Genomic DNA, 24,050 nt, shown 5'->3' with positions numbered 1-24,050 from the left:
GTGGGCTACAGCCCATCAGGGGTTAATCTTGCTGCTCAAGAGCAATGGCTGCAGGCATGGAAGCAGGAACTGCAGCAGGGACATCATCAGCCTGGGTGAAGAAAGCACTGTTGAGATCTGTCACCTGAAGACATCTGGTGGTAGAAACTGGAACTGCTGACATGGGACACCCAGAAGCTGGAGCTGGAACAGCAGGGAGGTCACCTGCGACGGCAGGCATCTCAGCAAAGAAAGGAGACAGGCACTTCTTTGGGTGACCTTCTGTAGCTGGGGGCGCTGTGGAGCGTATGATGATGATCGCAGGAGCTGTAACTTCTCCATTGCTGACAGCTGAAGGATTGTTGTTCCTGGACTGACCTGTAGCTCTTGGGGGCGCTGTTACGCTGGCGGTGGTAACCTCTGCAGGGAGGCCGGACTGTACCCCAGCCGGGGCTAAGGGAGATATAGTAACAGTCACTGTGATATAGGCCCTGGGGGCCATGGTACTCACATCCGCGGTGGTCCTCAGGAGGTCCGCAATCGGAGGAGGCAGACGCTGTGGAGAATCCGCCATTGGAGACTGCGTACAGGAGACAGCAGTAAGCGGTGCAGCAGAGGAAGGGGCCCGAGGCTCGTGGGCAAGCCATGCGACACTTGTTTTTTCATCTCGGAGGCTGTGCGGCATGTCGGCAGGACAGGAGACAGCACGTGGAGAAATCCAAGATGGCCGATTAACCTCTTTGATGCTGGATGGCGGCTGCGCTGACTCTGAGGTACCTCGTGGGCTCTCACTGGCGTTGCAGCGCGGGAGAGTTTCGCGCCAGAGGGCGGAGCTTGAGTCTTTCCCGCCAGGAGCTGAGGCGGGCTGAATTTTCTGCTGCGCCACAGCGCGCTGAGGCAGGATTCGCGCCATACGCGCAGGGGGCGGAGCTTAGTGATGTCTCTGGGTTTCCCGCCAGTGAAAGTTTTGGCGGGCTGGAATTACTTGCTGCGCCACAGTTTCGTGAGGTAAAATGCTTCAGACGCGGCAGCGCCGGATGTAGCAGAGCTGACAAAGTTCTTTGCAGGGGTTAACCTCTTGAGTGCTGGAGCGGTGCTCAACAGCACGTGGCAGCAGTAATTCAGTTCAATGCAGAAACACACAATCACTTGGGCCTAAACCCGGATGGCAGCAGGGTTAGGCAGCACAGTCTTTTCAATAAAGGATAGTCCTTAATGCCGGAATAAGGCACAGAAGTATCAATCCTGTTCGTGACGCCACTTGCAACATCCCCCCACCGGGGCCTAGCCTTTTCTCGGGGCCTGGAGTCAGCCGGGGCCCGCAGTACCTGAGTGGCTGGCGGTTGCGGCCTAGGCACGCTAGTGTCACGGTGCTTGGTATGGGGAACCGGAGGGCTGTCCTACAGCCTGGCAGGTCTCCAGCAGGGTGGTGTTGGCAAGAAAGGATGGGGGAGAGGCTGCTATAGCGGATCTCCCTGGGGCAACCCTTTGGTGTCTAGAGTATGAGTCTCTGTGTGGTGGACAGGGTGCCTGTGATGATGGCACCCTGATGGAGGCAGAGGTTGAACAAAAACAACTTACAGTTCTTTATTGGAACTGACAGGAACTTCAGCAACGTGCCTTTAACAGAGTGATGGAGTGCTGAGATGCTTTTGGAGGGAGCCTCAGGAGGTAGATCGCCAGCCTGGATGCAGAGGGCAGGCTGGGAGGTAGCTGTGTCCTAATAGGAAGCTTCAGCTTGTCCTGGAGTGCTTCAGGTATCACCCTTGAAGGTAGGATGATACCCCTTTCCTCACTAACTCTAATCTATTAGCTCCACTCTTAAGAGGCAGGGGCTAGGCTCTTCCTGCTCTTATCTGGTATGCTGGCTGAATAGAGTCTGGACTGGGGTAACCCAGTCTGCTTCTTCTCATCTGAGCTAGGCTAAACTAGTCTCTAGCTGTTCTGATCTTGTGCCCTGCAGACCCAGAGGGTCTGACTGTACCTGGTCTCTTCTCCCTCCTGGGAGAGACTGCTCTCCAGAACATTCCTGGCCAGGGGTTTTGTAACTCCTCTGGTCAGGTGGTGGCTGCTCCTCCAATTACATCTCAGACAGAATGCAATACAAGTGATTGGATGACAGATCTTGCATCATACAAAACACTTAACTCCTGCCCTGCCAGGCAGGAGCTACCACTGCAATGTCCCCTGTGTGATGTGATGACATGCTGTGGGACGTATTCGCAAGCACTCCTTCGCCATTGCATCGGCGAGGGTGTTGCACTCCCAACTTTATCATGCTTGATTTTAATGGTACACTTCGTTTAGAAACAAACCTTGTACACAGCCCAGGGACTGCCTGTAAGTATAAACATCAGTGAGCTGTTAATTCTTTATCTAGGGACATAACTAGTAACTAGGGGGCAGCCATTACAACTTGACTAAGCACATTTCAAATGACATCATTGTCTATTATTAATTATGTAAACATAGAGAGAGAATAGTTGCTCTAATCCCATCCGACAGGTTCAGTTAAATTTACTCTTCACTGTGTATTCTAAGGTGAGAGGCTGGGAGGGAGCATTTTAGATGCTCATTACTTTAAATCTGTAGCTCATTGAGCCACAGATGAGAATCAAAATTTTTATACCATACCAGAGTCCTGATTTTATTTGCTATAGAAACGGAGATAAGAGCTGATACAGATACAGTTGGGAATGAGAGCATCACGTACAGCATCCACTCCCAACAGTACATTTGACTGCTATTATCTCCATATTCTCATCTTTAAAGGCCATCTACCTTCAGATTTACTCCGTGTCTCCGTCCACTCAAGTATTTAACCCATAATCAAAATTCATGCTCTGTCCCTCCTTGTACCACAGAAGACAGCCGGTCTCGTGCAGCTGGCTGGAGACCAGCAGGGTTTCCTTGCACAGCCGCACTGCTGCACAAGGTAAGAGTAGCAAAAAAATTTAACTTATTTTTGGTTGTGACTTTTACCTTTTGAGGGTTTTTTTGTATTTTGGTCATTTTGGCAGATAGGAAAGTTTAATCAAATTAGGTATCCTATCTTCTTTATAATTGTTTTCTTTTTTTTCAGGCCTTCAAGGGCGTCCCATTGCTCAACAATATACTGCGTCATGCCAGTTAATGACAGGTATCTGCTGTATAGTACAGCAAAAACCTGACCTGAATAAAAAAAGGCTCAACTTGTGATCTCTGTGCATACAAACTCAACAACACCGTGAAGTACAATTACATCATATGTATCCAAGGGATTAAAAGAATTGGTCTTCTACTGGTATATAGAGGTATAAATAACCTATTGTGTTTACACAAGGTGAACAAACCAAAGCGAAGACAATTAAAGAAGATAATGTAATAGAATCTTTATTAATGAAACATACAAATACAATATTAACAAACAAGGCATAAAAAATGTGCAGCCACCAGATGTTGTTGCGCGGACAGAGGAATCAACCCTTAGGGCACAACAGCAACCCAACCAATAAGTATTATTGTGTACAGGCTTAACCCACACTAGCGTTACGGTATGAATTGTACCAACTAAAGCAGTAGCTATTTCACTGTGTAAAGTGCGACAGAGTGGACAGCCTGAATGGAGCAAAACATGCTTTCTTACCCATATTGTGGATTGGATTGGTGTCTGTGCCGTACGGCAGGTATGTTTGCTGTAAACGGTCTGAGTCCGCCTCCGCCCCCTTCTATTACTCACATGTTCTCCTTCGTAGATGACAGCTGGAGCATGGGGCGGCAACTAGTACCGTCATTATCACATGACTCAATGACACTAATGCGCCGGCGCGCTAGTCCGGTCTCCATTCCCGACTACTACGCATGCGCCCAAATGCTGGCAACTATGCCGACGTAAAGTGCCGCGATCAAGTGTCATAATTCCATAATCTGATAGGCTGAACATACGTTTATATGTCCACCTGTGACCTGGATGACACCACCCTCAGACAAAGGCTCATTTGAGCCGAAACGCGCGTCGGGGCCGGAGTCACCCAGGGCACAGACACCAATCCAATCCACAATATGGGTAAGAAAGCATGTTTTGCTCCATTCAGGCTGTCCACTCTGTCGCACTTTACACAGTGAAATAGCTACTGCTTTAGTTGGTACAATTCATACCGTAACGCTAGTGTGGTTTAAGCCTGTACACAATAATACTTATTGGTTGGGTTGCTGTTGTGCCCTAAGGGTTGATTCCTCTGTCCGCGCAACAACATTTTTTTATGCCTTGTTTGTTAATATTGTATTTGTTTGTTTCATTAATAAAGATTCTATTAAATTATCTTCTTTAATTGTCTTCGCTTTGGTTTGTTCACCTTGTGTGAACACAATAGGTTATTTATGATTTGGTTCTGAACCATAGCAGCTTTGGTGTCTACATTTAGGAGGCCACATCAAGTTCAAAGCCACCTATAGGTGGGATGTGTTTACAGGATATGCCTCAGCAAGCAGTTTCACTATTAGTATTTATCTGGTATATACAGGTGTATATCCAAATCCAAGGGCAAGGTGCAATTTTCTAATAAACTATTTCTTTTTTTTTTGTTCTCTATTGATGTTTTTTTTAGATCTTACCTGTATTAGATGAGAATTTATTGGACAGAGCTTAAATATACACACAGTGTAGAAAAGTGTAACTCACAGAAGCATACTGTATCTTTACCAAAACACCTCTCTTATAGCTGTTTCCCCAGATCCTTTATATCAGTAAAAGTGGAGGAAATGGAATCGCCAGGTTACATTTTTATGGTATTTTTTGTGTTGTGGACAGATATAACCATGGAAATAGTTTTTGGACTTGCAGCAAACCTTTACAAAAACATACAAATGGCTTTATTCCAAAATACCATTAACTGAGAAATCAACAAAGTATTAAAAGCTTTACAATATATAACATAGTCTTTGAAATATAATAAAACTCCATAAGAAATAGTTATCTTGGTCCATGCTGTCTCTTTGGTAGGTAGCAGCAATTGCAAATTGTTCCTTCTCATGTTGAATGAAACTTTACATTCTCTATGTACTGAACATGGTTTGTAGATGATAAAACAGTCCTCTTGGAGAGTGTCCTCTGGTGGTCATCAGATGACGTTATTGACAGAAGAATAAGTGCAATGACCACAACAATATGAAAGTAGAAATATACGGACCTGAAATCACAAATTCACTACATTAGTAAGTACTTACTAAAATGTCAATAAATTTAGTTGTAATAAAATGTTAATGTCAATTTCATCAGTGGTTAAAGCATACTACCAAATCGATGTACAGACGGTCCCCTACTTAAGAACACTCGACTTACATACGACCCATAGTTACAAACGGACCTCTGGATATTGGTAATTTCTTGTACTTTAGTCCTAGGCTACAATAATCAGCTGTAACAGTTATCAATGGTGTCTACAATGAAGCTTTAGTGTTAATATTGATTCTTATGACAACCCAACATTTTTAAAATCCTATTGTCACAGAGACCAAAAAAGTTCTGTCTAGGATTACAATGATAAAATATACAGTTCCGACTTACATACAAACTCAACTTAAGAACAAACCTACAGACCCTATCTTGTATGTAACCCGGGGACTGCCTGTATTTATTTTATGTTATCAAAGTATTAAAATGAGAAATGCTTTACCAAGATGTACTGGTAAAGCCCAAGGAAAACATGTGGGATATATCCAGGCGCTCAGTCGAACTTCAAATCCACTAACTCGATAATGGTGTGAATCAAATAGTGGTATGTTAATTGAAAATATTGAAACATATGGACATGCTACGCGTTTCGGCTTGGGAAATGTGTAGCATGTCCATTTGTTTTAATATTTTCAATTAACATACCACTATTTGATTCACACCATTATCGAGTTAGTGGATTTGAAGTTTGACTGTGCGCCTGGATATATCCCACATGTTTTCCTTGGGCTTTACCAGTACTGCACTGCAACTCTGTTGACTGGAACGGGATTTGCTGATTATATGGGACCTCGGGCTGCTGGCAGAACTATTTTATTATATTACATGCGCTCAATGCTCATGTATCAAGGTGAGCTGTTTTTATCATTGTTTATATATTCCTTTTACTAGACGTACTTCATGAGGTCAGAGCACCTGTCTTTATCATTTGTTTACTTATATTTTCACATTGGATCTGGGGACCTTTCTGCATACCACAGATAACATCTTCCTTCTAGACCTTCACTTCTTTTACCAAGATGTGAACTGACCCTTCTTTACTAGAACTTGGTCCAGAGAAGTATTTTCCCACAGGTGTCATCCTGCTCCGTAATTTTTTAGTAGTTTTTCCCAATGTATATGTTATTATTGGGGCACATTGTACACAGTATCATGTACGCTACATTGGAAGATATATCGGAGAATGTAGAGGAAAATACTTTTTGCTGTTGCAGAAGTGCCTTATCACCATCAACAGAGGTGGGTAATTTGTCTCACATTCTGTCACCAACCGCAGCATTTTTAGGTCATGACCCATATTGCCCTTCATTGCGTATCTTAATAGTGTATCCCTTTATTTACTAACTGTCTTGGTGAAATATCTCTTTGGGAGGCTCCTATGTCTACCAATTAACGCTCTCTATCACAGCCTGCTGGAGACAGGCTATAATAAAAGATCTGTATACAAATACCGCTGTATTGCAGTATATTGCACAAGCAATCAGACCCTTAGCATTCAAACACCCAAGGGGACCTAAAACAGTAGTAAATGTAGTTACATGTCATGTATCACTGCAACCCAAAAATCCTGATCTATCAAAATATAAAAACAGTTGTTTCTGGCAGTGAATACAATAGTGGAAAATAGTGCCCAAATGTGTGAATCAACACTTTTACAACTCATAAAATTTTGAATAGAAAGTTGTACAGTCCCCAAAATGGTAGCAGTGAAAATGTCATCTCATCCCGCAAAAAGTGATACCTTACACAGCTCTGTATGGAAAAATTTTTGTACCATGTTTTTGCTACTATATGGCTTTGTGAAACTGCCCTATTTGCCTCTTGGTTAAAACAGCCCTGAGAACAGCTCACTTCTTTATGGTTCCACTTTTCACATGGAAAAGATCACTTAAGCCAATCACCAACTACAACAATGAGTTGCCTCATCCACAAATTTGGTAAGTGGTCATTTGTAAAAGACAAGATCGTGAACATATAATTGTGAGCACATGTTTTGCAAGCTGTGTCATGTCAGTAGAGGCTTAACTCCTACATACCCAATATAACAGGAAGAAAAGGGGATACTTACTTGTACAACTTGATGGTCGGTTCTGTTGCCAACAAGAAAAAGGGGGCAACAGTGTAGGAAATGGCCAATTGTGTTACAGTCCATGTGATAATGTCATAAACAACTTTTCTGAATTTTGTGGAAATAAAGAAATGCCGAAACCGTTTTCTCATCTAGTAACATGATAAAGAAAAAGTCCACAATTTTTAACTGTACAGTATATGGTGTTTAGGCAAGGGGAGACCATGTAGTTACACTGAACAAACAAAAGCAAACTTGAACATGAAGTATCTTCTGACCAACAGTCTACTTAACAAAATAAAAAAGCAAACTCATAGTTATGAATTCAGGGTGTTGATGAAGGAGCACGAATTTACCAAATTTTTATGCAATAGAAAGGATTGTGGGTTACTGAAAACAATCAATTTCTAGCAAACAAGCATATTACACATGAATGAGTGGACATCATCTAAAAATCCATTTCTCCTTCAACATGCATGGAGATTGCCCAGCAAGAAGCACCCAACATCACCTATACCAGTGATGGCGAACCTTTTAGAGACTGAGTGCCCAAACTACAACAAAGACCCACTTATTTATCGCAAAGTGCCAACACAGAAATTTAATTTGTGATTTATACTCCCTGCTCTGTCACAGTTTTCATTGATACCAGCACCTGAGGACACCAATAAAGCAGAAAATAGTCCCAGGTAGAGCTGTCACTTTAAAATAGCTCTGTGTACAGCAAGTCCTGGGCTGTCTGGGACTGCAGGAAGATACCTGGAGTCATCTCTGGTGATGGCCTGAGTGCCCACAGAAAGGGCTCTGAGTGCCACCTCTGGCACCAGTGCCATAGGTTAGCCATCACTGACCTATACCATTTCAATTTGGCTTTTGTTCAAAAAGCAGTTGCCAAAAGAAAGAGACGTTTACCGATATTGAAAAATGGACTTATGCTAGTATAACAGAAGTTACAGTAATAGACATTTTAATACTGTAATTCAATCATGGCGTCATATCATATTTTCTACCACTGCAGCCAAATTGTTTGTAAATTTGAATTAACTTCTCAGAAATAGATGATAAAATGGTCTTCAAGAAATTTGGTTGTCAGTTTCTAAGAATCTAAATAAAAAAAAAATATATATATATGCCCAAAAGACCTAAAATGCTGAAAATAACTAATAAAATGTGGGAATAATAAAAGTAAAATATAGTAAAATAACTGACTACATTCAAAAGGAAACAGGTAGTGTAAATTCCTTATAAATATACATGACCCTGCAGCCACCATAATTATAGTAACCATTCTCATAGGTAATCTTTTAGGTGTAAACTGCTTGCACAGGTATGTAAGAAGTGTCTGCACCACAAATGTGTTGCGCGCAACCGTTTTAAGTCATAGCTCCACTAGCCACCATACAACACAAATTAGGGGGCACTCAGTCGGACCGTGTGGCAGATTTAACATGCAAAGTCTGTTGCACGCCCTATGTTAAAGGTTCACCACAAAAAAGTTGGTGAACTCTCTAGGGCCAGTGCAGAGAAGCGAAAGATTCATGATTTGTGGTGCATGGGTTAAGGACGCAGGGTTTTTTCGCTCATTTCTCGCTCACCACCTTCAAAAATCCATAACTTTTTCATTTTTACATGTACAGACCTGTGTGAGGGCTTATTTTGTGCATAACAAATGTTACTTTCCCGTAATGTTATTTATTTTAATATGCCGTGTACTGCGAGGCTGAAAAAAAATTCAAAATGTGGAAAAACTGAAAAAAAAACGGCACGTGGGCTCAGTTTTTACGACTTTGCGCTCCAAATAACACCTCAGCTTTATTCTTTGTTTCGGTGCGATCGCGGTGATACCAAATTTATATAGGTTTTATTGTGTTTTAATACATTTTCAAAAATTAAACAAAGGTGTACAAAAAAGAAAAAAAAAATTTTGCCATCTTCTGAAGCTAATAACTTTTTCATACTTTGGCGCATGGAGCTGAGTGAGGTGTCATTTTTTGCTAAATGAGCCAACGTTTTCATTGCTACCATTTTGAAGTCTGTGCGACATTTTGATCATTTTTTATTCCATTTTTTATGTGATGTAAAAAGGTGTAAAAGTCGCATTTCGGACATTTGGGCGCCATTTCCCGTCTCGGAGGTCACCGCCGGCCGTAACCGTTTTTATATTTTGATAGATCGGGCATTTTGGGACGCAGCGATACCTAATGTGTCTGTGATTTTTACTGTTTATTATGTTTTATATCAGTTCTAGCAAAAGGGGGGTGATTTGAATTTTTTATATTTTATTAATTTTTTTTATTTTTTAAAAACTTTTTTTTCACTATATCTTAACATTAACACTAGATGGTCAGATCGTTCCTACCATATACTGCAATACTTCTGTATTGCAATATATGGCATTTTTGCAACTCATTCATTACAATGAGCCACTGGCTCATTGTAACAAATCTGCAGAAGCCATTAAGCCTCGGGTCAAACGAAGACCTGAGGCAACCATGGCAACCGATCGCCGCCCCCCCCCGATGACGTTTGGGGGCGCGGCGATCGGAATAAAGATGGCAGCGCCCGCGCGCCGCCGTCTTTTAAATGCCGCCGGCGACTTTGCCGGCGGCAACGGAAGGGTTAATAGCCGCGATCGGTGAGCCTGTGAGCCCTCTTCATACATTCCCTATACCTCTGCGCCGTAGAGCTACGGCGCAGAGCGTTAAGGGGTTAATGAATCTGGCGCACCGATCATTATACACAGGCAGAGCACTTTTAGTGCAGTTTCCTACATTCTTAGTAAATGTGCCCCAGTGTCTGTATAAATAACCATCACATGTTTACAGCTGCTTCAATCAGCAGTTTTATATGATAAAGTTATCTTTCCCCTCATCCTCTTCTTTGGCACACTGTGGATGTTCTCCGCATATTGTAAGTTAACTATATATTATATTAGATTACCTTTGGGAAAGGTTCCTACTGTACTATTATTTTTACTATTATTTTTTAGCTGTTTTTTTTTTTGCTATTAACACCTTTTCTTTTTTCCACTCTGTGTTGACTGCGCATAAAAAAGTAATACTTACTCCTCTTGCAACCCACCACACAGGAATCCCAGTAAGAAATGTGAAATAATATCCTGGATAAACACCATGCCAAATGGCCGAAAGAAGAAATGTTAAACCTGTGCAATACTTTGGTGCTCTGTCATAGGAAACTCTGTAAAGATACAAAAAAAATGTAATACAATAAACATGACATCTGTTAAAATTAGCCTAAGTATGGTAGAAAGTGGTAATCGATACAGAATTTATTCAGTTCTGGTGAACTGGTGTTTTTGTTCACTGAACTTATCTCTGAGTAGCTGCAGTAGTATTTAAACAGAAGCTTGCTATATTATACTTATGCTTATACTATACTATGCTTATACTAGAATCTATAAAAAAAAACAAAAAAACTCAATACTCACTATTCCGATGCCTCCCTGGAGGTCCTCTTCTTGATTGCTGTTGGCGGCTGGCAACAGGTCCTTGCACACTGACTTTAGCGGCTTGCATAGTGTGTATGCTGGCAGTGACAGGTCCCTGCGTGATGGCGGCGCATACATTTTGCCGTGCAAGGCCCACCAACAGCAATCAAAAAGAAGACCTGGGGAGGCCATCGGGAAGGTGAGTACTGAGTTTATTTTCTTTATGTGTTGGGCATACTGGGGGTACGGGCAAGCTTTATACTGAGGGCTGGCAATATTCTGGGGGAATGAGCTTGCTGGCTATATACTGGGGGGGCAGGGGACTGACTGTACACCAGGGGGGGCATTAGATGGTTGGCTATATACTGGGGACATGGGCTGGCTGGCTAAATACATGGGGGCAAGTGCTGGTTGGCTATGTACTGGGGGCATGGGCTGGCTACCTATATCCTGGAGTGCATGGGATGGCTTTATGCTGGAGGGCATGAGCTGGCTATATACCCTCACCGGCCACTTTAATCAGGTACACCATGCTAGTAACGGGTTGGACCCCCTTTTGCCTTCAGAACTGCCTCAATTCTTCGTGGTATAGATTCAACAAGGTGCTGGAAGCATTCCTCAGAGATTTTGGTCCACATTGACATGATGGCATCACACAGTTGCCGCAGATTTGTCGGCTGCACATCCATGATGCGAATCTCCCGTTCCACCACATCCCAAAGATGCTCTATTGGATTGAGATCTGGTGACTGTGGAGGCCATTTGAGTACAGTGAACTCATTGTCATGTTCAAGAAACCAGTCTGAGATGATTCCAGCTTTTTGACATGGCGCATTATCCTGCTGAAAGTAGCCATCAGATGTTGGGTACATTGTGGTCATAAAGGGATGGACATGGTCAACAACAATACTCAGGTAGGCAGTGGCATTGCAACGATGCTCAATTGGTACCAAGGGGCCCAAAGAGTGCCAAGAAAATATTCCCCACACCATGACACCACCACCACCAGCCTGAGCCGTTGATACAAGGCAGGATGGATCCATGCTTTCATGTTGTTGACGCCAAATTCTGACCCTACCATCCGAATGTCGCAGCAGAAATCGAGACTCATCAGAACAGGCAACGTTTTTCCAATCTTCTACTGTCCAATTTCGATGAGCTTGTGCAAATTGTAGCCTCAGTTTCCTGTTCTTAGCTGAAAGGAGTGGCACCCGGTGTGGTCTTCTGCTGCTGTAGCCCATCTGCCTCAAAGTTCGACGTACTGTGCGTTCAGAGATGCTCTTCTGCCTACCTTGGTTGTAACGGGTGGCGATTTGAGTCACTGTTGCCTTTCTATCAGCTCGAACCAGTCTGCCCATTCTCCTGTGACCTCTGGCATCAACAAGGCATTTCCACCCACAGAACTGCCGCTCACTGGATGTTTTTTCTTTTTCGGACCATTCTCTGTAAATCCTAGAGATGGTTGTGCGTGAAAATCCCAGTAGATCAGCCGTTTCTGAAATACTCAGACCAGCCCTTCTGGCACCAACAACCATGCCACGTTCAAAGGCACTCAAATCACCTTTCTTCCCCATACTGATGCTCGGTTTGAACTGCAGGAGATTGTCTTGACCATGTCTACATGCCTAAATGCACTGAGTTGCCACCATGTGATTGGCTGATTAGAAATTAAGTGTTAACGAGCAGTTGGACAGGTGTACCTAATAAAGTGGCCGGTGAGTGTATATTGGCAAGCTATATACTGGGTGGAGGCTGTGATCATAGCAATTCCCACCCTAGGCTTATACTCGAAATTTGGTACCTTGGCTTCTGTCGGTTTATACTCAAGTATGTACAGTAAATGCATTTCTCAAAGTTCATCTTCTACTGACATACAAATAGGTATGGTTACACATCTCTACTGGGCTGTTGCCAAACACTGTATCCAGCTTTCATCCACCATTTAATACTTTTAGCATTCTGCCATTGTAAGGTGGAGTCTTTATAGAATGTCTCTCCCACCCAACCTTAGCTCCCTGACAGCCAACAAATCATGAAAACATTAAACTATTGACTCACACCATTGGCCCCATTCTCAGCTACTAATTTTTGTTCTCCAAACATAACAAACCTTCAAACCTATAAAAACTGTCTGCCAACAGTATATGGGCTGACATTTCCTTATGTATAGCAAATGAATCAATTCAAAATGTAGTCAAACAAGAATAGCTTTCTTTATTTTGGGTACTTTAAAATACCCTGTTTCTCCAAAAAGAGGACATCCCTCGAAAATAAGAGAAAATAATAAGTATTAGCAAATCATTTAGATACTGGAAGAGGTTGTGACATGGGTGAAGAATTTATGGGATAAAATCATTGACTGTTGCACAAGCTACAAGCAACTACCCGGACAAGAAGGGGTCATTTAAGGAAATTGCTAAACATGAGAGATCAGGGCCAATGATTCCAATATAAATGGAGTCACAAGAAATGCAGCTTGAAATTCAGAGTTTGGAGCGTTATACGGATGTTAGAGAAGTTGATTTTATGTTCAATAAATGTAAATTCTTTTTCACTGAAAAATAAGACATCCCCTGAAAATAAGACCTAGTGTCTCTTTGGGAGAAAAAATGAATATAAGACACTGTCTAATTTTTGGGGAAACACGGTGATATACTTTGGAAAACAGCAATTGACTTTCACCAATGCAACAGAATTAATGATTAACTCATCATTATGTTATCAGATTATTGCTATGAATAAAAACAGATCATTAACATATTTGTGATGGTGAAAAGAATGTAAAATAGTTTACCAAAGATTTTTACTAAATTAATAATTTACCTCTTTAACCAAGCAGCAGTCTGGATATTCCAATTGTCAATATACATTTTAAAACTTGTAGCCATCTAAAAGAATAAGAAACGACTTACACATTAATTATTGCCAGAAGCCCTTAAAATTCAATTATGTAGTGAGGTTTTCAGTGCACATAACCATGCCTTAAGGCAGTCTCAAAGACTTAGTAGATAAGTAGATTTAGTAGATAAGGACATTCTTGGTTATAAACTTGCGGCATTTAGCCTACTCACAGAAATTTTCACGCTCCAGTTACCATATTAAATGAATAAAGAGCATGAATCAAAATGAATCAAAATACAGGCGGTCCCCTACTTAAGAACACTCGACTTACATACGACCCCTAGTTACAAACGGACCTCTGGATATTGGTAATTTACTGTACTTTAGTCCTAGGCTACAATAAACAGCTATAACAGTTATCACAGGTGTCTGTAATGAAGCTTTATTGTTAATATTGATTCTTATGACAACCCAACATTTTTAAAATCCAATTGTCACAGAGACCAAAAAAGTTCAGTCTGGGATTACAATGATAAAATCTACAGTTCCGACTTGCATACAAATTCAACTTAAGAACAAACCTTCAGACCCTGTCTTGTATGTAACCCGGGGACTGCCTGTACAGTGACATTCTCTTTTTTAAAGTTTTTTACTTATTTTATTTATAACAATATTTTAATTTTCATTCATAAATTATAAAATGTGATTCCAAAACCAGGAGGAGGAGATGAAATTAAAATAAAGTAAAAAACTGATTTGTCACAAAGCTTTTTTGGAAATCTGCTGTATTTTGTATATGTTTTGACATAGAAACGGTACATGCTGGTGGATTCTATAATCCATAATTTTTTATTTTTTCATTTATGTAGTAGTTTCCAATCTTGTTTTTATGCAGGATAAGTCATATTTCATATTTTAATGGCCAGAATAATTAGCTAGACACACCCACAATGGCAGCTAATGGCATTTTCTGTAGAAAAGGGCCTTATAGTGTAGACCAGTGGTGGCGAACCTATGGCACGGGTGCCAGAGGTGGCACTCAGAGCCCTTTCTGTGGGCACTCAGGCCATTGACCCCAAGACAGAGCTCACCAAACAGGACCAAATTCACCAAATCTTCCTGCAGACCCAGGCAATTTAAGAGATGGTGCAATCAGCGCTACATCAAAGGCTGTTTGAAACTGCAGTAAAAGTGAGAGTGTTGATAGAACTGCAGTTTCTTTGTAGGTCATCCTACTGGACCCTACATTCTTACTGTACAGAGAGACCCTGTGAGAAGCTACAATGATTGTCTGAATGTGCCCTCCTTCTTTCAACTGTATTAGTGGCCTCAAGGGGCTGATATGATTGATAGATGTTGAAGAGAAGGTAGCGATAAGTTACTGCTTAAAATGCAATGTTGGCACTTTGCGGTAAATAAGTGGATTTTGGTTATAGTTCAGGCACTCGGTCTCTAAAAGGTTTGTCATCACTGGTGTAGACCATAAGATGACATTGACAAAAAGAAACATTTGGTCAGTTCACTTCCTGGGTGCATGTCTCCTTTTTCTTTGTAGTAAGAGCAAACTTGATGTAATGGTCAGATTTATTCATACAAATAACAGCACAGTAAAAAGAGCAAATAAATCTCAGTGAGTTTGATCTGATTTTGACCCTTGTTGTGTTTAGTCATATCTAGGTCAGAAATGCATCAGATGAATTAGGGAACATTTATCAAGGTTTGTAAGCAGGATCGGACTGGCTCACCGGTGTGCAGGTGAAACCACCATTGGGCCCAATGTCATTTGGCCCAGCCCCCTGTTGATGACCCCGCCCCTGTCATTGCAAATTTTGCCCCCTGCTGGCCGTGCCGGGACGTCAACTCTGTCTCCCTTGGACATAGGTAGAATTGAATATCATGATGTTACAGAGAACAATCAGCACTTGCCATCATCATTGTTCCCCTGTGACTGTGATGCTGGCTGACGCCATAAGATGATGTCATCACGTTTGGCTGCATTACAGCAAAGAGAAAGACGAGAAAAGAAGAGCTGCTGCCAAACAGGGAGAGGTAAGTAATATTTTTTAAAATTGATTTAAAAACAAGGAAAGGAGGAGGTGTGGGATCCACAAAAATGAGCGTCTAACAAATGAGAGGGAGATGAATGGGGCCACAATATGAGGGGAGATTGATAAGGGCCACAAGATGAATGGATATGGGAGGCCAAATGATAAGGAGATGAGAGGGGCCCCTATATGAGGAAAGATTAGAGGCCACAATATGAGGGGGAAGTGAGAGGCCACAATATGAAGAGAATATGAGAGGCCACAATAAGAGAAGGAGATGAGGATCCACAGTATGAGGAGGAGAAGAGAGGCCCCAATATGAGAAGATGAAACGGCCACAATATGAGGGGGAAAAGAAAAAGGCCACAATATGAGGGGAGATGGAAAAGGCCATAATATGAGGGGGAGATGGAAGGGGCGTCATTATGAGGGGGGAGATGAAGGGTCACAATATAAGAAGGAGATGAGGGGCCACAATATGAGCTAGAGATGAAGAGCGACAATATGAGGATATGATGGTTCCACAATATGTGGAGGAGATGATGGGGCCACAATATGAAGGGGAGATAAAAACAAACACAGTATGAGGGAGAGATGAAAACGGTCACAATATGAGGGGGAGGTGAGAGGGACCACAATATATGAAGGAGATGAGAGGGGCCCCATTATGCGGGGCAGATGAAAGGGGCCACATTATGAGGGGGAGATGAGGGGCCACAATATAAGGTCGTAGATGAAGGGTCACAATATGAGGAGGGGGAGATGTGAGGGGCCACAATATTAGCTAGGGATGAATATGAGGGGGAGCCAAAATATGAGGTGGAGATAATGGTTCCCCAATATGAGGAGGAGATGATGGGGTCATAATATGAGGAAGAGATGAAGGGGCCACAATATGAGGGGGAGATGAAAACGGCCACAATATAAGGGGGAGATGGAAAAAGGACGCCATATTAGGGGGAGATGAAAATGGCCACAATATGAAGGGGAGATAAAAACAGCCACAACATGAAGGGTAGATGAGGGCCACAATATGAAGGGGAGATGAGGGGCCACAAAATGAGGAGATGAGGGGGCAGAATATGAGAAAAGATGAGAGGGTCTACAATATGAGGGGGTAAATGAAGGGTCACAATATAATGGGGAGATGAGAGGCCACAATATAAGGGGGTGATAACAGGCCACAATATAACAGAGAGATGATAGTCTATAATATGAGGGGGAGATGAGAGACAATATGCGGAGGATATTAAAGGACACCTGTCATTGGGTCTGTGTCACTTGTCCTGTCACTACTACCTGTTGGAGCAGCTCACAAGGATCCCATCCCAGCCTTTATCTAGTTATTTCATACATTAATCATTATAAAATCATCTATTTTTTATCATGTAAATGAGGCTGGTCACATGGTCAGAGGCAGTGATGTCACCCCTGTAACCCCTTCCCTCTCCTCCCCCTGCTCATGTCTGTGTGTAATGTATAGTAAAGTATTGCTAGTGTGTGCTGCATCTGCTGACATGCTGCATCCTCCTAATATACATGTGAGAGACACAGACATCAGCTACACATGAATCTGACATGTTCTGCTGTAACATGGCTGCCTGGAGCTGCTGTATCTCTCCTAAACACACACACACATGCACACACAGGCCGCAGGGGGCGTGGCCACCAGCACCAGGAAGCACATCAATATACAGCCTCACATCATTATACAGGCTGTCAGTCATGCACTGGGGGTGTGGCTGTGCCTGCCACTCATGAATAGAGTGGACAGCTTGAATATGCTAATGCTTCATTGGACATTTCACAGGTCATTTGCATACAGCTTTAGGACCTCATTGCTTAGGTTTACAGGCATGTAGAGGGACAATGAAGGGATAGAGGCAATGCTCTCTAATGGCAGTTTATGAAAATATATTTAGTTTAGGGGGTTATTTTGCATGACGGGTTCTCTTTAAAGGGGTCACAATATGAGACAGAGTTTATGGGGCCACAATATGAGGAGATGAGTGAGGTCACAATATGAGGGGAAGCACTTTGTTCATACTGCAGATTTGCAGTGCAGACAGAATTGTTGCGCACATCAGTAATAAATGGGGTGCAAACTCCTAAACCTTTAGGTGCACATTTTTTCTTACTTGTCGGACATAAACCTGGCACATACACTTTATAAATACATGTGCATTCTTTTCAGTACAAAGTCAGACAGAAAACTGGCGCAAACACTTTAATAAATATGTTTGAACCTCAAAATACATCTGCATTTTCAACATCTGCATTAAGACTGATGTGATGTGTTTTTGCCTGATGGGTTTGCTGTGCCTTTCAAAATGAAAATGAAAATGCATTATTTAAACACGGCCTCAGAATGAATATTTCCATGTAGTGTTAGGTGGGCCCCCAGAATCAATTTCATCGGTGGGCCCTAGCCCCCCCAGCTCAACCCTGCTTGTATGCCAGTTTTGTTTGCCTCATCTGGTGTCAAAATAACAGCACAGAATGGAGATGGGAGTCCTGCGCACTCAGTACTTTGTGTAGTGGCTGACCACAGGAACTTCATCCTATTGTACCATAATCAACATCATGAACTTGGAAATCCTTGCCACATGGCTAAATACATCCTAACTGCACAAATTCCACGCAAATAGCACATGTACAGACATCATGGCAGTGGTCTGCTTCAAACAGCTATAACTTGAACAACAACTAGAAGCACAGTTCTGGTATCATATTAAAGAGGTGAAAGTTTAAACAACTGAATTGTCACAGAATCGGAGATATGCACAAATATCAAGCTAGCGCACTGTGTATCAATCTGCTTATTTCTTCCTGCTCTATAATTATAACATGCTAACTAACAGACAACACTGCATTTTAAAGTTGTACAAATGATAAATTTCTTTAAATTTAATTGCAAACTCACCTCTATGTTCCATATATTAAGATTACTTATTTGATCCCATCGATAGTTACCATCTTCATCTATTCCATTAAATCCATATCCTGCTGCGTTATTAATTGCATCAGCTATGCAAAAAAAGAAAACAAACATTATCAGGTATCATAATACAAATAAGAAAAATACAGGTTGCAGCTCCTATGCTTATTGAGACCCCACTAGCATTCACTTTCATGTCTCAATACACCAGAAATGGCCAGTACACAGGAACTGAAGCGCATTGGAAAATGGAAGTGATATCCCCTGGTTCGAGGAGGCCATTCATTGACTGACGTGTGTCCTGTGACCCCCCACACCGGATTATGTAGGAACAGGGGGCTATGGGCAAGTAAGTACCGTATTTTTCGGACTATAAGGCGCACAAAAAATCCTTTGATTTTCTCAGAAATCAAAGGTGCGCCTTATAGTCCAGTGCGCCTTGTATATGAAACGTGCTTACAGACAACAGCTGCCTTTAACAGTGCACAGGTCTGCCACCTGTTGGTCATTCACTTATAATCAGGTGTAACTTATAATCCGGAGCGCCTTATATATGAACCTAGACATTTTAGCAGGCATTTATTGATGGTGCGCCTTATACTCCGATGCGCCTTATAGTCCGAAAAATACTGTATGCATTCTTTTTTTACGACCCAGGTCTGAACCATTAGGTATTCCAAAATACTGAAAGTTCGAAGGCTGCAGCGCAATTCTTGTTTTGTAGGATTGTATGCCAGCATAGCTGCCCCGATGAATACAAGGTCTCCTGATGTAACCGCCACCAAATGAGGGCCAGCATATGATAAATGTCCCCTTTTTATCTCGAGATATCTTACACAGTGTACATAATCCTCAGTGCCACAGCTGTTTCTCATGCTCTACTTTATAAATGCTTACTATCATAACATTTTGTTAATATACCACAAACTCATAAGTGTTTGAGTTTTGGTTGTGAATTACCACTATGGTTCTGTTATTGAGGAAGTTTCCTCATCATTGTGCAGAGCAAAGTCTATATATTTACTACTGTATGAAGGGAGAGTTTTATTACATTATTTCTAGACCTAAAAGTAACTCACCTAACGTCCAAGCAAAGTAATATTTAGGTTTACAAGCCATTGTAGAAATATAGAGGTAAACAAGTTTCCAAAGCAAAGAGGACTCATCAATAAATTTATCATCCAACATATCTGCAAGTGGGAATGCCTTGCATATTGTAAGGAAGACAGTAAGTGACACCACACAAATCACAAGCTTGGTTATCACAGCTTTCTGGAGAGAAGAAAAAAACAAAAAAACCTGATAAGTACTGATAAATACACTGCTATGGTGCTACTATTTTATAAGGCAGGATATGTGGAGGTTATGAGGTATTGGACCCATTTGTCATGCTTTGTGCAGCGCTACGTAATCTGTGTGCGCTATATAAATAAAGAATTATTATTATTATTATTGTATGACATCTACAAACTTTGCAGGTTCTTAATAAGTTTGTATTATTATGTGACTACTTGTAAGCACCAGAAATGGTGCCTAGAAATGATTACTCAATGATGTACACATTATATGCTACTATTATTTGGGAACTGTATAGCAGTATTAGTAATTAAGGTATTACAAATTTAGTGTGTGTATGACCTATATGGCAATAGCAGGGTTACATTTTTGGAGATTACTCATACTTCTAGCCTAGGAAAGCAATCACTCTACCCTGCTGCCATCCTGTTATGAAGCATAAGGAGATGAGAACAGATAGTCTTTAATGAAACTTCCATTTTCTTATAGAGTTCAATGGGCCTTCTTTTAAACAAGTGTTAATAATAGTAGAAAAAACACAGGGCTGCTGATATGAATACCAAAATTCTGATATGAATAACAAAATATGTAATGGAAAGTAGTAAACTTTACTTTACAAACCTCACTTTACAAATTCTGTAGGTGTTTTCTATGTAGAAGTCAGCTAATTTACATCATATACTTACAGAATTACAATAACAATAATAACAATAACAACTCTACTGAAAACTTTGTTCTACCACTAACAATAGATACACCACTGCTTATTTGCTCCCATCTGCAAAAGGCATGCCAGGAAAACTCTTTGTAGACCTCAATGAGTCAGCACCAGACTATTCCTGTCTATGGCCTATAATTAAATGCTGTTACTAGAGCTCAGGAAAGATGGCAGCCCTGAAAATCTCTACAACTGAAAAAAAATTTATCAAACAGGCAACTATAATGTGTATGAAACAATTAATTTTATTAAGTATTCTTTAAAGGGGTTTTCCCGTGAAACAAGTTAGGCCCTATCCCCAGGGAACTTGCTGACTGGTGGGGGTCTCAGTAATGGGACCCCCACATATCACTGCCTGGCTTCATCTCTATGCCTGGTTTATCTGCCCAGTTCATCTCTATGGAGCTGACAGAGATTGCCGAATTCGGTTTTCAGCAATCTCCGTCAGATCCATAGAGTAATGAAATAAGGCAAATCACCTCTCCTCAGCTGTTGTAATTAGTTTCAAAATGCATTAAAAATGAAACACGTTAAATACCAAATTAACAGTAGTGTCCACTCCTGCATATAACTCCCTCACGTGGCTTGTGTCCATGTGGATTTGAGACATTTGCAACAAAAGTCTCAAAAAGAAGCCAAAATTTGCGCCTGCCAGGATAGGAAAAACTGAACATGTATCACAAGTAAAAAGATAGGATCATACTTAAGGTGCAAAAACTAGCCGCCAAATGTCTCTAAAATTCACCTCAGAGAGACAAAACTATGATACATGTGCCCTATAGAGCCCTAAACATTTTGGTCAGAAAATAGAAGTACATAATCTACAATCAGAAAATAAAAACAGATTAGAACAAAAGTGAAACTTTTTGTTACCCAATTTTAATTTTTATCAGAATCAAAATACAAATTGAGACACTTTGGCCCAGATATATTATTGTGTGTGCGTCTGTTTTTTGTCTAAGTTTGCAAGAAAAAAGTGTCTTTGGAACTTGCACATGTATTTATTATGTGTTTGAGCCACAATTGTGCCGCAGTTGTGTTTTTTCTGACACTTTTGAAAACTGTGCACCTAGAGGGATGTGGTAGTGCTTATTTGCAGTTTGCAACACATTTATGTCTAGGATCCAACAGAATTGTGTTGCAATAGCATGAAGCAAAGTGCACCAAGGAAAAAAAAATGTGCAACTATGTCAAATCCTGAAAACACACCAGATTAGCCAACAACCTGTAACACTTTTACGTAATGTGGCGCAACTTGCACAAAAAAAGGAAAACTGCACCAGTTTCCATATATCTGGACGATCTAATTCATCTGTCCGCCATAATTGGGAATGAAATAATGAGGCATTATTTTACAATTCTTTGCACTGTGGAGTGCATTGCTAGCTGTTTATTATGTGCGGTCTTCTATGCACAGGACTAAAATATGTAAAATGAAGGTCTTACATTAGGAGAAGGCTCAATCAATGTGTTGTCATCCTTTATTTTGACTTTTGTCAACTTTGTTTGTATATGTCTTCCTTCAATAAATCCAATGTACTCATTGAAATTACTACATGGCCCAGCCAAGATACTCATAAAATTGAGATGGTAGCTTATGTACTCGAGAAAATTTGGCTTTCCTCTGCAAATATAATAAAAGAATGATCAGTAAATACATTCTACAAATAAATGTATCAACAGCCCCAACCCCTAATCACCATGCATCCTGTGGGAGCCATGGTAAACTGACTCTATACATTCTTTTCTCTGCAGTCAAATAGCAACAATTATTGCATAAGAAAACAGATTCCATCAAAATCCATCATGATAAACCAGGGACACTATTTGTTATCATTGGTCTCCTCCTTTCTAAAATCAACTTTTAATTAGCCTCAGCACTGAGATTACGCAGAAAGTACTCAAAAGTGATGAGGGAGTGGGGGGAATGGGGGGATGGGCTGTTTAGACAGTGCTGTAAAGCCAGATCACAGAGGGGTTAGAGTAGCACTTTAGACACTACAGATAATAAATACAAGTATCTTCAGCCCTGAAATGGGTACTATGGGTGCTAGCTCTTGACACATGTGTTGCAAGAAGGGGCCGATTAAGACTGCCTTGGCCCTTGAGTGTATGAATGTTATAGTCCGTGCAAATTCAGAATTCACTACACATGGTACAAGAATAAAGTTTCTTGTCCCTTTAGCCTGCTTTCAATCTGTAATTTCAGGACCTTTGGGGGACCTTGACAGTTCCTAATAAGGATCTTGTGTACACAGGGCAACATCTGCCATGAGGCAGGGTGAATCCCCCACCTTCGCTAGAAAAATCAATGACCATGACAACCCCCTTTAAGGCGCCAATGTAATTGACAGAGAGCGGTGCAGCACATCGCGCCTATGTGCACTGCTCTGCAAGACAGGACACAGGCTGCCGTGTGCGTGATGATGTCATCAGACATCATGGCTGGCAGCGCCGGCGGGAGAAGAGGACAAGTAGCTGCGGGGAAACGCCAGGGCGTGAAGGTCCTTCTGAGTATAAAATTTGGTGGGTAGTTTGGGTGGCCATGGGCCCTCTAGATGGCTTGGCCCCCGGCTATTGCTCAAACCACCTATATTATAATCCACTAGTGTACAAGAGTCCTCCCATGATCTTCAAAGGTCCCCAAGGAATTCTTAACCACTTCGCGACCGCCCGCCGTGTATTCACGGCGGCGGTCGGGTCGCACTGCATGGAGAGGGCTCACGGGCTGAGCTCTCTCCATAGCCGGTAAGTCTTTGCTGCATATTGCAGCAAAGGCTTACCGGTAACACCCGCGGTCGGTGCTAGCACCGATCGCCGGCGTTTTCACAGCGATGGCTTCCGGCAAAGCTGCCGGCAGCCTCAAAAAGATAGCGGCGCATGGCCGCCGCCATCTTACCTGGGATCGCCGCTCCCCGTGACGTCATCGGGGGGCAGCGATCCGTCTCCATGGTAGCTTCGGGTCTTCCGAAGACCCAAGGCTATTTCGTTTTAACCCCTTCATTACAATGTGCTGATAGCACATTGTAATGAATGAGGAGGAAAATCCCCATATACTGCCATACTGTAGTATGGCAGTATATGATAGGATCGATCAGACAACCTAGGGTTAAAGTACCCCGGGGAGTCTGAAAAATAGTAAAAATAAAATTAAAAAAAGTTAAAAAAAAAAATTATAATAAAAAAAACAAAAATTTCAAATCACCCCCCTTTCCCTAGAACTGACATAAATATAAATAAACAGTAAAAATCATAAACACATCAGGTATCGACGCGTCCGAAAATGCCCGATCTATCAATATATGATAACGGTTTTTCAATGCGTTTAACCCCGTAACGGAAAATAGCGCCCAAATTCGAAAATGGGACTTTTTTTGCCATTTTGAAAAATATAAAAAAATCTATAAAAAGTGATCAAAAGGTCGTTCAGTCCTAAAAATGATATCATTGAAAATATTATAAAATTTCGGAAAAAATGACACCACCCACAGCTCCATATACCAAA

General features: G+C 41.6%; 1 protein-coding gene across 2 annotated transcripts in view; it reads right to left on the bottom strand.

Annotated features, from left to right (window-relative positions):
- Positions 1-4,807: 4,807 nt before the first annotated feature.
- Positions 4,808-24,050, bottom strand: part of MBOAT1 (membrane bound glycerophospholipid O-acyltransferase 1) — a 58,850-nt gene continuing 39,607 nt past the window's right edge. For both annotated transcript variants that reach the window (XM_072152460.1, XM_072152459.1), the window contains exons 7-13: positions 21,992-22,169; positions 19,611-19,803; positions 18,517-18,620; positions 13,531-13,595; positions 10,325-10,457; positions 7,260-7,411; positions 4,808-5,147 (exon numbers count right to left, since the gene is read on the bottom strand). In XM_072152460.1, coding sequence (XP_072008561.1) covers positions 4,988-5,147; positions 7,260-7,411; positions 10,325-10,457; positions 13,531-13,595; positions 18,517-18,620; positions 19,611-19,803; positions 21,992-22,169 — 985 coding nt within the window. In that variant the 3' untranslated portion in view covers positions 4,808-4,987. The remainder of the gene's footprint in view (positions 5,148-7,259; positions 7,412-10,324; positions 10,458-13,530; positions 13,596-18,516; positions 18,621-19,610; positions 19,804-21,991; positions 22,170-24,050) is intronic.

This window comes from Engystomops pustulosus, chromosome 5 (assembly GCF_040894005.1).
Source record: "Engystomops pustulosus chromosome 5, aEngPut4.maternal, whole genome shotgun sequence".
Classification (NCBI taxonomy): domain Eukaryota; kingdom Metazoa; phylum Chordata; class Amphibia; order Anura; family Leptodactylidae; genus Engystomops; species Engystomops pustulosus.
The sequence above is the reverse complement of the archived record's forward strand: the minus strand, read 5'-3'. Positions and strand labels throughout refer to the sequence as shown.